The sequence below is a fragment of the Dermacentor albipictus genome, chromosome 8 (assembly GCF_038994185.2).
Source record: "Dermacentor albipictus isolate Rhodes 1998 colony chromosome 8, USDA_Dalb.pri_finalv2, whole genome shotgun sequence".
NCBI classification, from domain to species: domain Eukaryota; kingdom Metazoa; phylum Arthropoda; class Arachnida; order Ixodida; family Ixodidae; genus Dermacentor; species Dermacentor albipictus.
In genome coordinates, this window is record NC_091828.1 from 60,575,321 (window position 1) to 60,587,692 (window position 12,372).

The 12,372-nt window shown below is 42.2% G+C and overlaps 1 protein-coding gene across 1 annotated transcript in view; it reads left to right on the forward strand.

Moving 5' to 3' along the window:
* The window catches only part of LOC135915166 (uncharacterized), a 59,502-nt gene that overhangs the window by 27,923 nt on the left and 19,207 nt on the right, over positions 1-12,372 (forward strand). Inside the window, exon 7 of the mRNA XM_065448203.1 lies at positions 7,490-7,719. Within this exon, the coding sequence (XP_065304275.1) occupies positions 7,490-7,719 (230 nt within the window). The remainder of the gene's footprint in view (positions 1-7,489; positions 7,720-12,372) is intronic.

Genomic DNA, 12,372 nt, shown 5'->3' on the forward strand with positions numbered 1-12,372 from the left:
CCGGGGGGAGGGGGAGGACATGGCCCTACAGAATGCTATTCCTTGTGAACACGGCACCCACAGCAGGCTCAAAACAATTTCTTTTAACCTTTACCAAGTGCCATAGTATAGAGCAGTGCGCACTGGTGGTTGCCTCAAAAATGTTACTCTTGCCTGCGTCCGGCTGAAACGTTTAATGCTTCTATATTGATTTTGCACACCTTACTGAGCTGATAAGGAGTGGGTAAGGATTTAAGCCCAAAGCAATGCAGTTGTCTCAGCAAGACTACTTTGTTAATTGGATATATAACGCCAAAAGTATACGAGGACGTGTGCACGAGGAGGAGGGGGGGGGGGTTAGGTTGTGGAATGAGGGATGGGGGGGAGGGGGCACGGATTTAAATGTAAAGCAATGCGGTGGTCTCAGCAACACTACTTTTTGTGTTAATTGGATATATAATGCCAAAAGCATTACGATGTGTGTGCGAGGGGTGTAGGGGGTGTTAGCTCGTGGAACGAGCGATGGGGGAGGGGGCATGGGTTTAATTAAGGGCAAAGCAATTTGGTGCTCAGCAACACTGCTTTGTGGGTTAATTGGATACGCAGCGGCGACAGTATATGTGGATGTGCGTGTCATTTTTTGTATTTCAGTTTGCTTGCAGCGCGCAAAGTGTATTGCAGATAGATGTATGGTTGGTGTGAAAGCTGCTTTCTTATGAAGCGAGATAAACATTAATTTTTTCTTTTTCTCTAAGGTTCTGTATTGTATTCAAAGCTTTATGTTTTGTATGTATCAGCATTCGTTTTAATGCTCCAAATGGACTGCATACCACGTTTGTTTTATTTTGGGGGTAGAGGGCATGGATTTATATTTAAGTGCAAAGCAATGTGGTGGTCTCAGCAAGACTACATACTAAACTGTGTGTTAATTGGAAACGAAACGCCAAAAATAAACATACTTTTTGTTTTTCTCTAAGCTTCTGTAGTGTACTCATAGCCTCATGCCTTGTGTTATGTATCAGCATTCTTTTTATTACGCCACATGGACTGCACAGTGTTTTATTTTGATGGAATGAAATAAATATGGAATTCCATTGAAAGCTTATCCTAGCATCTCTTTTCTGGAAATGGCACTGCTGTACAAACCCTGCCTGACAGCTGCCTTTCCGCTTTCCGTATATTTTCACATCCTACAAAATGCTGCTTCCCGCCCTAAGCAGCGCGCGCCTGTAAAAATAAAAAGCACGCGCATTAATGGTACGAAAAGGGGATCGGCGCAGCAGGCGCCACGTGTACCAGCTAGTATTCAAAACGCGCGCGCACAAAACCGAAACCGGAAGTGTCCTTCAGGTTTTAACGTCGACGGCTAGGTGCGCTGCAGTCAATTCGGCCGCTGGGCTTTATGGGAGTGTCCCCTCTTATTCTATTTTTCTTTCTCTATGCTTAGCCGATATGAAGAGCGGCAAGTAATTCTGGTGAAAATCTGATAATTCTGAAATATTCTGATGATGTTTTGTGACTGGAATATATAAATTCTGAATAAATAAATTATTCAGCAAATCTCCTAGCGCCGGCTAATGCGTCTAGTTCGCCGTTGTTGACATCGAGCAATTTTAGATCGTAAACGCTCATAATGTCCAGGAGGTCAAGCAATCCTTATTATTGTTCATTGCAGAAAGTAACTCAAGTGGAACGTCTTTCTGCGGAAAGTGATCATTTGCACACCATTTTGTACCAGAATTTTCAACAGCACATCAAATAGTAAGAATTTAAAATAAAAAACCGAAACGCCTTTTCTCTACAATGCTTCAATTCTTAGTTTGCTTATTCCTTTGCGGATATCTAAACTGTGCATTTGGATCTAAGTTTAAGATGGGTAACTAGTGTGAGGCTACTCATGAGAAGCCAACATACAAAGACACCAAGGACAACGTAGGGGAATATACTTGTACTTAGTAATTAAATTTAAAAAAAATATAAATAATGGCAATGAAAGTGGATGAAAAAACAACTTGCCGCAGTTGAGGAACGATCCCACGTTTTTGCATTACGCGTGCGATGCTCTAATCAATTGAGCTACCACGGCGCCGTTTGCCCATCAACTGTCTTGGGTATTTATGCGTTACTACTAGATTTCAAATATACTGAAATATAAGCAGGGTAATAACATCAGTAATCTCGATGATATAGTAAAATAAGAGGAAGAATTTTATACTGACCTGTACAATACCCAGAGGAGTCAAGATACCTCCATTAGAAACAGTAATGAACAGGATACAGAAACTCCTCTATAAATAGCGATGAGGTCAGCAGCGCCTTGCAAGACATGAAATGAGGCATAGCGGCAGGAGAAGATGGAATAACAGTCGATTTAAGATGGAGGAGACATAGTGCTTGGAAAACTGGCGGCTCTTTATACGAAGTGCCTATTGACTACAAAGCTCCCAGAAAAGTGGAAGAATGCAAACATTACCCTAATCCACAAAAAAGGAAACCTTAAAGAAGTGAAAATTTATAGGCCGAATAACTTACTCCCAATTTAATATAAAATGTGTACGAAAATAATATCCAACAGAATAAGGGCAACACTGGGCTTTAGTGTACCAAGGGACAGGCTGGCTTCAGGAAGAGATACTACAATGGATCACATCCATGTCATTAATCAGGTTATCGAGAAATCCGCAGAGTACATTAGGCCTCTCTATATTGCTTTCATCGATTACGTAAATGCATTTGATTCAATAGAGCTACCATCGTTCATAGAGGCATTACGTAATCAAGAAGTACAGAACGCTTAAGTAAATGCCTTGGAAAATATCTACACTGGTTCTACAGCTACCCTAATTCTACACAAGAAAAGTCGGAAGATACCTATAAAGAAAGGGATCAGACAGGGAGACACAATCTCTCCAATGCTATTCACTGCGTGCTTGTAAGAAGTATTCAAGCTGTTAAACTGGGAAGGCTTAGAAGTAAGGACCGACGGCGAATATTTCTGCAACGTTCGGTTTGCCGTTGACAATGTTCTGTTCAGCAACAACGCAGATGAGTTACAACAAATGATTCAGGGCCTTTACAGAAAGAGTGTAAGAGTGGGGTTGAAGATTATTATGCAGAAGACAAAGATAATAATGAATAGCCGGGCAAAATAACAAAAGTTCAGGATCACCAGTCAGCCTCCCAAGTCTGTGAAAGAGTACGTTTGCCTAGGTCAATTATTCACAGGGAACCCTGATCATGAAAAGGAAATTCATAGAAGAATAAAAATTGGTTGAGTGGCATACCGAAGACATTGTCAGCTCCTGACGGCAAACTTACCATTATCATTGAAACTGAAGGTGTACAGTCAGTGCAAATTACCAGTGCTGACATATGGAGCAGACTTCGAGGCTGACAAAGGAGCTTGAGAACAAGTTAAGGACCGCGCAAAGAGCGGTGGAACGAATATTGCTAGGTATAACGTTAAGACACAGAAAGAGAGCGGTGTGGATAAGAGAGCAAACGGGTCTAGATTATGTTCTGAATGACATCAAGAGAAAAAAATGGATCTGAGTAGGTCATGTAATGCAGCGGTTAGATAACCGTTGGACCATTAGTGTTACAGAATGGGTACAAGGAGAATGAAACGCAGTCAAGGACGGCAGAAGACTAGGCGCAGCGATGATATTAGGAAATTCGCGGGTGCTAGTTGCAATCGGTTGGCACGGGACAGGGCTAATTGGAGATTCCAGTGAGAAGCCTTCGTCCTGCAGTGGACACAAAACAGGCTTCTGATGCTGATAATGATGATTACAATGATGACTAGACCTAACCTTGGGAATGTTAGACAGCGCCACCACTCAGAAACCTTGGCGGCGGATGTGGAACATCACTTTTGCCCCAGGCGTCACGAGTAAGTGATCTTTCTGGGCGAAGGAGACTGGTCAGTAAACCCACACATGCTACCTGAAGGCATCATTGTTGCCGGATTCGAGACTCTCGTTATGTAAGAATGAGACGAAAAGGGGTTAACCAAGGGGTCCAACTATTATTAATCGTATCATGAGAAGCCAACAAATAAAGACACCATGGATAACATAGGGGAAATTAATTATACTTACAGATAGCATTAAAGAAATGATAAGTTAATGGCAATGAAAGGGATTAAAGAACAACTTGCCTCAGGTGGAGAACGATCCCATTTCTCCAAATTATGCATGCGATGCGTGCAGCCATCTGCAACCAGCTTGTGAGATGGATCCCCTCTGTAATACTTTTGCGGTCTTGATCGTATAATACATGTATAATAAAGGAAATAGGCCATGCACGAACGAGAGGTGACTTCACTGCACAAAGTAAGATTTCAAAATGGCCGACCTATGCCCAACTCTGGCTCCTCGCGGGAGCCATATACAGTAACTCTAGCATGGCAAGACTGGTAGCGATATCTAGTGACGCTCCTTGCAGCTGCAACGCATATGAGGTATCTTTTTTTTTGACTGAGTACTCTTGTCATCGGAAATGATTAAAAGAACTGCACAGTAAAGACAATGTCGTTTCAATCACTTTACACCTACACTTCGGTAGACTATTACAGGTCAGTGCATTATTTACATTGTGTTCTCTTTGCTTCAACTATGCGTCACAACATGTCACTGCCAGCGATGTACGCTTCTATGGTAACCCTGTATTCCACCAAGGCTAGTACTTTTGCGGACAAGCTGAAAGTACCTATAAGATGGGTAAGGTAAATATTTTCGATAGATAGAGAATTGGGAATCAATCGTTATCTAATAGAGTGTCGCAAAGCGTTCACAGGTGTGAGCAAATCTATGCGGCACGAAGTGAGATTTCATTTTTATATTTCAAAAAAGCGTTCGATAAGGTCCCCCATGGTCTCCTAATAAAGTTATCCTGTCTTAACATTTATCCGTGTGTTCTAAGCTGGGTTCGAGGGTTTGTAACTAACCGCCAGCAGTTCGTGCATGCTAACTCACACTCTTCATTCTTAACACTCGTGTTTCAGGCGTACCTCATGGTACCGTACTTGGTCCCCTGCTTAATGTACATCAATGACGCGCGTTGTAATATTTCTTCTCATATCCGACTATTCACAGATGATTGTGTGGTTTACCGAGCAATTACAAACCCCATTGACCATTTCGCGTTTACAAAATGACCTATCGCGCATACAAAACTGGTTGAAGACTTGGCTCATGTCATTATATGTATATAAAACCGTGATGTCTGTTCATCGTCGTCGTTATTACGATATGCCTAATTATAGCATAAATAACATGCAGATTGCAAGAACTGATTCATTCAAATATCTTGGTGTGTACATCTCGCGTGACTTGCACGTGTCATGTTAACCACATAATTAAATCCTGCTAATCGTACTTAAAGTTATGGATGCCTGTAACCTTTGCCTGGCTACTCTCTCTATTACACGACTTGCTTTTCTGACTTTTGTGTGGCCCAACTTGGAGTATGCCCATGCTATTTTTGACTCCCTCTAGTCGGTTCCGAACCGCACGACACGAGTTATCCTGTGAAATTATTCGTACAATTCCAGCATGTCAGCCCTACAAGCCCAAATAAGCTTACCATCTTTAGCCTGACGCCGTAGAATAGCACGTCTTAACCTTTTTCATAAATGTTTCCATCGTTTGCCTTTTGACAACCCGTACATAAGAAGAGCGCATCACATTGCCCGCACCAGTCACTCTAACGCAGTATATCCCTCACAAGCCCATACCGTGACTTTTCAGCAATCATTTTTTCTGCACACAACACGAGACTGGAATGGCCTGCCCACCGAAGTTGCCACTATCACCGACCCACTTTTATTCTAGCGGCTCATCGAAAATATCCCATTGTATCATTTTGTATCTTTGTTTGTCATTAACCACCCGCTCCCTCATGTATTGTCTCAACAAGAGACTTTTGAGGAAATAAACATAAATAAATAAATAGTTAAGTTATTCACATTTTCCCCTGCATGTGTTTACATAACATGTACTTTCAGCAATGTTGTTCAAGCGGTGGCAGCGTTTATTCCTGAAAGTATTACAGTTTGTGAGATCACATTAAGCGGATCTTTAAAATTTTATGAAGTAAAATTTCACTGCTGGCTAAGGCATTATGAGAATAGAGGAAGTATAAGCACTGGTTTTGTTTTGCATTATGTAGTTCCCGAGTTGTGTGGAGACCACGACGGTAAGTACAACATGATGACACATGTGTCCTTAGTGGGGTCATCGTGCAAGGATTAGAATAAAATCTTGATATTTCATTTGCCTCGCCGTTCCTACATATTTTTGAGCGAAATCAAACTTCCCTCATCATCAAAGGGGTTCGTCAGGAGTGAAACATGGATGATAGGAATAAACTGCGCAGTTAAACAGCAAACACTCTGCGACTGCAGGCCAACCGTAATAAGAAGATGCAACTCGGTTTCATGTGCAGGAAACCGTGGCAAATTTTAAACGACAGAACCAATATGACCGCACACTAAGCGATATGTATCAGTGGACAATTAGTACATCTCGTGTAGCAAAGCTGATACAAGATTCACTGAAACGAACATCCGGTTCTGCTTTTGCCAATAACATCGCCAGATCGGTTGCAGGACAAACCCTTTAGCAAAGCTTGACGTAGTTTTGTCACCTTGACGTTAGGCAAAGTTGCCAAGAGGGAAAGCTTAAAGCCACTGAGGAACCAAAAGTAAGAAACAAAAGAGTCTGGCGCCACTTATGGCTTGGGACTGGAAGAGGAGAATCGGCAGAAGGGGGAGAGGGTGCACAGGCTACGTAGCTCCCCATGCGTCAGTGGGCCTGGTGACATGTGCGTGGTCGTGGCGTTTCATGGCGGCTGTTTGGTGTGCAGGAGTTAGGGTGTGGAGTGACACGCCGTTCCATCCGGCACCAGGTACTGCGACTCATATGGAAGAACTGTCACTTATGCGCCACAGAACCACGTGCTACATTCAAGTCGCCTCTGGATTAGTAGTCCCCATTTTCAAGCTCCTTGACCTGATTCAATCACGCGTTTGCGCATGCAAAGCACTGAGTGAGTGCTCTGGTACAGTTTGTCTCCAAGAATCTAAAGGTTAATGTGTGAAGCAGTTTACTTTTGCGAGTCGTAGCACTGCTGTTCGTGCTGCGCGTAAAGCAAGCATGTGTAAGTTATGAACCTATAGCATTTCCTTGAAATATGAGTGGCATATTGCAGGTCGGCGACCTTGCAATGGGTTTTGAATTCTTGAAGGGGTATGAATGCCTTCGGGTGTCCCTGTACTTAGGGGAACATTAAAGTGCTTAGAACGACAGAAAGCTGAGCTAGTTGGTAAGGATTAATTATGCAAAAAAGAGGTGAGGCGTGCAGACAGTACACAAGAGTAAAGAAGTGGACAACACGAACGCCGTGCTGGTCTGTAATTTTCTCATTCTTGTTGAAAGCTCCTTGCCAGACTAACAGGAGAAAATTTGCCTTGTTATCAACGCAGCGCTCTCTTACCGATCATTTGCAGGTGCTGACAGACTTGTGCGCCACCTCTACGCGCACGGCATCCCCATGGCCATCGCGACCAGCTCCAAGCCGGCCTCATTCGACCTGAAAATGATGCAGCACCACGACTTCCTTGCCTTCTTCCACCATGTCTGCTCGGGCGGGGACCCGGAAGTTAGGCGGGGCAAGCCGCATCCAGACATATTCATCGTCACCGCTTCCAAATTCGACAAAAAGCCAGCGCCGCAAAAGGTAACAGAGACATGTGAATATAAGAAACAGAAATCTTCCGGGAGCAGTGACGGGCAATATCGAAGATAGATCTATCTTAGATACTATCTTTGATTCTCTTTGGGTATTATGTATCCCTGTCATGATACGTCCGGTAAGATGGGTGTTAGTGTCTGTATTTTGGATGCATGAAAGGATGTATTGTGTATCTTACTGGGGGTGGGGGTGGGGCTGTAACAACATGGCTGTGCGAAGCTATAAAGGTTGGCTTCACTCGACTTCTCAACATGATACTGCTGCCACTAAGCCACGCGAATACAACCAAAGGCGCCGACATTAATTTATCTTTCCCCCAAAGTCCTCCAGCAAGAGCACGCGGAAGAACAAAGGTAACACTCCACAGCGGTATCGGCGATATCGTGCAGAGCTGCCTTCTTGACGTTCTTGTAGTTAGATGGCAACCCACTAGCTGGTCAGCAAGCAGAGTACCGACTCCCATCAATTACAAAAGCGACGAGCAAAAACCAATGGCAGGGCAGCGTATAAAGAGCTTTCATGTAAAGCAGCTAAAGCAACCCCAGTAAATTGTTTCGGCATGAAAATATTATGCTTTTCAGCAAGAAAGGCAGAAATTTCGACATACTAACACACATTTCATTTGAATGAAACAGTGTTGGTCGGTGTTACAAATTTCCAAGCAATCATTTTTCTGCTTACGCGTTTGCTGTTACATTATATAGATCTCTAAAAAGACATCTGCGAATGCATCGAAGTATCTTACGATACAAATGGAAGGTATCGTATCTCATACAATATTTGCTTCAGTATCATGTATCTCAGTCTGAAATAATTTTTGCCCGAGAATCTTGTATCCTATCATGATACAATTGCAAGGTATCTTCGCCAGGCCTGTGCGGGAGTAACATACTTCGCCTTATTTTATGAATCTCCGAAGGCCTAGGTATACTTCGCCAGTGGACTGACTGATCGTAACATAGCGGTTCGTGCAAGAAAACGTCGGGTTGGATGAGTCTCCTCCTACAGGCAACGGAACGCCCCGAGGCACAACAATTTCGAGTTTGACGCGTGCTGTGGCAAGAAGTTCCTTGTGGCGAAAGTGTTTCTCGAAGTGCGCGTTAACTTCCTACTGTGGATAGCTATAGACACATTGGGATTTCGGAAGCAGCTTGCAGCATAGAAATGACTGTTTTAGGAAATATATAAGCACTTCAGCAGTGGCTCTCAAGCCATAGTTTGTGGAGTCTGTTTTCATTTCTGCAACACAGCGTCTCTCCGAAGCCCATAAGAATCCATCTCATCTGTCAGTTTTCTTTGTTATACATTGTGGCAATATTTAGGGAAGAATTTGTAAAATTAAATCTTCCTTCGACAAGAGGAAACCGTACCGGCAATTGCAGATAACTTTCCGATAACGCAAGCAATATTTACAATATTTAGCAGCGTGGTAACCGTTGGGCGTACGTTTTCGACTTCGGAAACAAGTCGTCGTGTCATCGTGCCGCCTTGTCATTAAGAAATTTTGTAATTTTTCCAAGCATTACGTTCGAGCACAATACATCAGCTCTCTCGCCACGTGTGCTAGAGAAAAGTGGAACTGAATAGAAATCTGGCTTTTTCCATGCCAAAGCGACATTATCGTAATGCACGCCTCACATCCAGACTCGAGTGAAATTTTGAGCCCTTGGCTTCTTTTACAAAGCCTCTATGTCTGTGTACAAAAGTGTTTGTTCTTATTCCTCCCCCCGAAATGCGGCAGCCACAGCCGCGCTCGAACCGGTGAACTGGAACTTTGTCGCCCAACGCCATAACTACAAATCTACCGGAATGAGTTATCATAAAAAAGACCTATACAACGCGATTATTCACTAAGCCATTCTGCAGCGATCCGTGCGACTGATACTGCAAGGAATGCAAGAGCGGCTTGATTTATGATAAGTGAACAATGTTAGGTGTGGCACCAAACCACTCGCGACATTTCCAGACCTCATGAATTCACATTAGGGGCCACTCGCGTGCCACCATGCTAACGCTATTGTTCTATCGCATTGAAGTCAACTGTTGATCGATTGGTTGACTGGTCGGTTGTCGGACTATTTCGTATAATCCAGTGACATTGTTCGCATGTATTTCTCGGCTATTCATATAACGATGTCAACAATAATCAAAAAAAGACTTGCGGACGGTCTGTGCATAGCTCTTTTCTTGATGTTGACAGAACTTCATGCGTGGGAATATTCGCCATATCATTGCCGAGAACGCAAGGAACGCTTTTTCTTCTTGCATTTCAATAACTAGTTTTTCAGTATGTGGACAATTTTTGTGATAATGAGGATTTGCTTATATTGAACGTGCTTGGTCGGAACAGCAATGAGACATCTAATTTTGTAGCTTAACATGCGATGCTTGTACAGAGAGGTATACTTACCCTTAACTCTCCTCCACTAATAGGCTCCATGAACATGAACTACCTCGTATATTTAAAAAGCTTTTTTTTCATTTTGATGGAGAACATATGTTATAGCAAAAGCGATGTGATGCGAAAGTCGCGAAATAGAATAGTGTAGTCATTCTAGCCTAGACATCGTTGTTCATTACAAACCTACCGGCCGATATCCTTAACTTGCGCTATTTGTAATATATGTAGCATATGATGCACTCTCATGCAATAAATCATCCCGGAGTCATTTATAAGTGTCAGCACAGTTTGCTAAATGAATATTCTTAAGGTACATACTGTCTGGATTCATGAAATTGTTAGCTCCTTAGACGCCGGCTTACAAGCCAGTTAAACTTTTTCGAGACTTGGAAAGCTGTCGACCATGTTCCACACAATAAAGTTCTTTTAAAATTAATGAAAGGTAATACTTACCATGATGTAATTGCATCGTAAAGTACTTTGTTCTTTCTCGGACACTATTGAAATTCATTCATAACCGTGACTTTCTTGTGGTCCACGTAACTTAAGGTGGTCTTCAGGGCAGGTTATCAGCCCCTTATTATTTGTCCCCAATTTTGTATGAAAGGCTTATCTTCTCGTATTTTTTCCCTTATTACATTGTTCGCTGATGACAGAGTGATTTACCCTAACAATTGCCATGACGCTCACTGCATAGCGTTGCAAAAAGACCTTGACGTACTGAATAACCAATACTTCTAATTTTTTCATACGCCAAAACATTGTCTTCCGCTAAACACATCTCGAGGTGAGAAGTACTGAAACATTAACAACTATTCAGTTGAGCTCACTAACACATATAACTACCTCGAACTCGATATAATTAGATTTAACTCGATTTCCAGTGCAACTTATATCACTACCACGTGGATCATATACACTTGCATCTGCCAACCGCTAATCAGGACAGCTCAGGCACCTCCTCGAGCCTTTTCCGGCCCACATTCGTAAACTTGCTTACATATTATTGATCCACCAAAAAGGAGAGTATGCATATCTCATCTGGGACCTGGAGCATGCTAAGATTGTTACTAACATAGAATGCTTGAAAAAAAACATGCTGTACAATTCATTTACTCTAACTACTCTTGTTCCACTGGCGTCACTGCTCTTAAAGCACGCTTTCAATTGTCTCAGCTCTCGTGAGGGCGCACAGTTTCTCCCCTTTCACTCCTTCGCAAGCTTTATGACCATCGAACTTGACATGACGATTGCATCCAGAAACCCACAGCCACGTTTTCACGCCGAACCCAAACCTATTAAAGCAAAGGTACTGTCTTACATGGTCATGTGATTTATTCCTCGCACTGTCACTGAATGGAATAATATGCCGCCCCCTATCACCGCTCAGCCTGACATCACACTGATTTGGCAACTAATACATACATTGACTGAAGACTAATAAATGTTTGTCATCAATCTTTAAGTTTAAATTGGTCATACGAGAAGATAAGTCTTTTATACAAATTGAGGGACAAATAATAAGGGGCTGATAACCTGTCCTGAAGACTACCTTAAGTTACGTGGACGACAAGGCAGTCACGGGTATGAATGAATTTGAATAGTCAGTGCAATAACTCCACTGCATGTACCATTTATCCTGTAATGAGGCATGTTTTATTTTCGAAGTTTTATGCCTCAATTTATGACACTCAGTGCCTTTTCATTCAATAGTTCTTAGTCAGTCATTCAGTAACCAGTGCTTTCTATTGTCTAGTACGCAAATCTCTCTCGCGAGTGTAATTAGATTCCTGGTTGTTAGTTGTAAATTATTCCGGATACCTTGCAATTTTATTTCATTTGTGAGTATTGCTTAAGTTACTGTACGTAATTTAATGCTACTAAATGGATCACTGTGCTTCTGAGTGCCCTTCTTATGCGCTTCTTTCCATGTAATGCCCTAATCTCGGGGTCTTTAGAAGTGTCCCCGAATAAATAAATATATAAATAACAAAATATTACATAAATAATTAAAAAATAAACTTTCAAAGGTTAGGCAGTAAAACACAATACAGGTTTCACAATAGCGCGTACAAAGACATAATATATGTTTAATAATAGCACTTAGTGCCAAAGGACTTAGCTTTCTCACCAACAGGTGGCATTGTATCGCTACTGTACATAACTTATTTTGTTCTTATTGAGAGTCTTCGAATATCTAGAGAAGGAACGAGACCGTTACATGCAGCTTTTTTAGA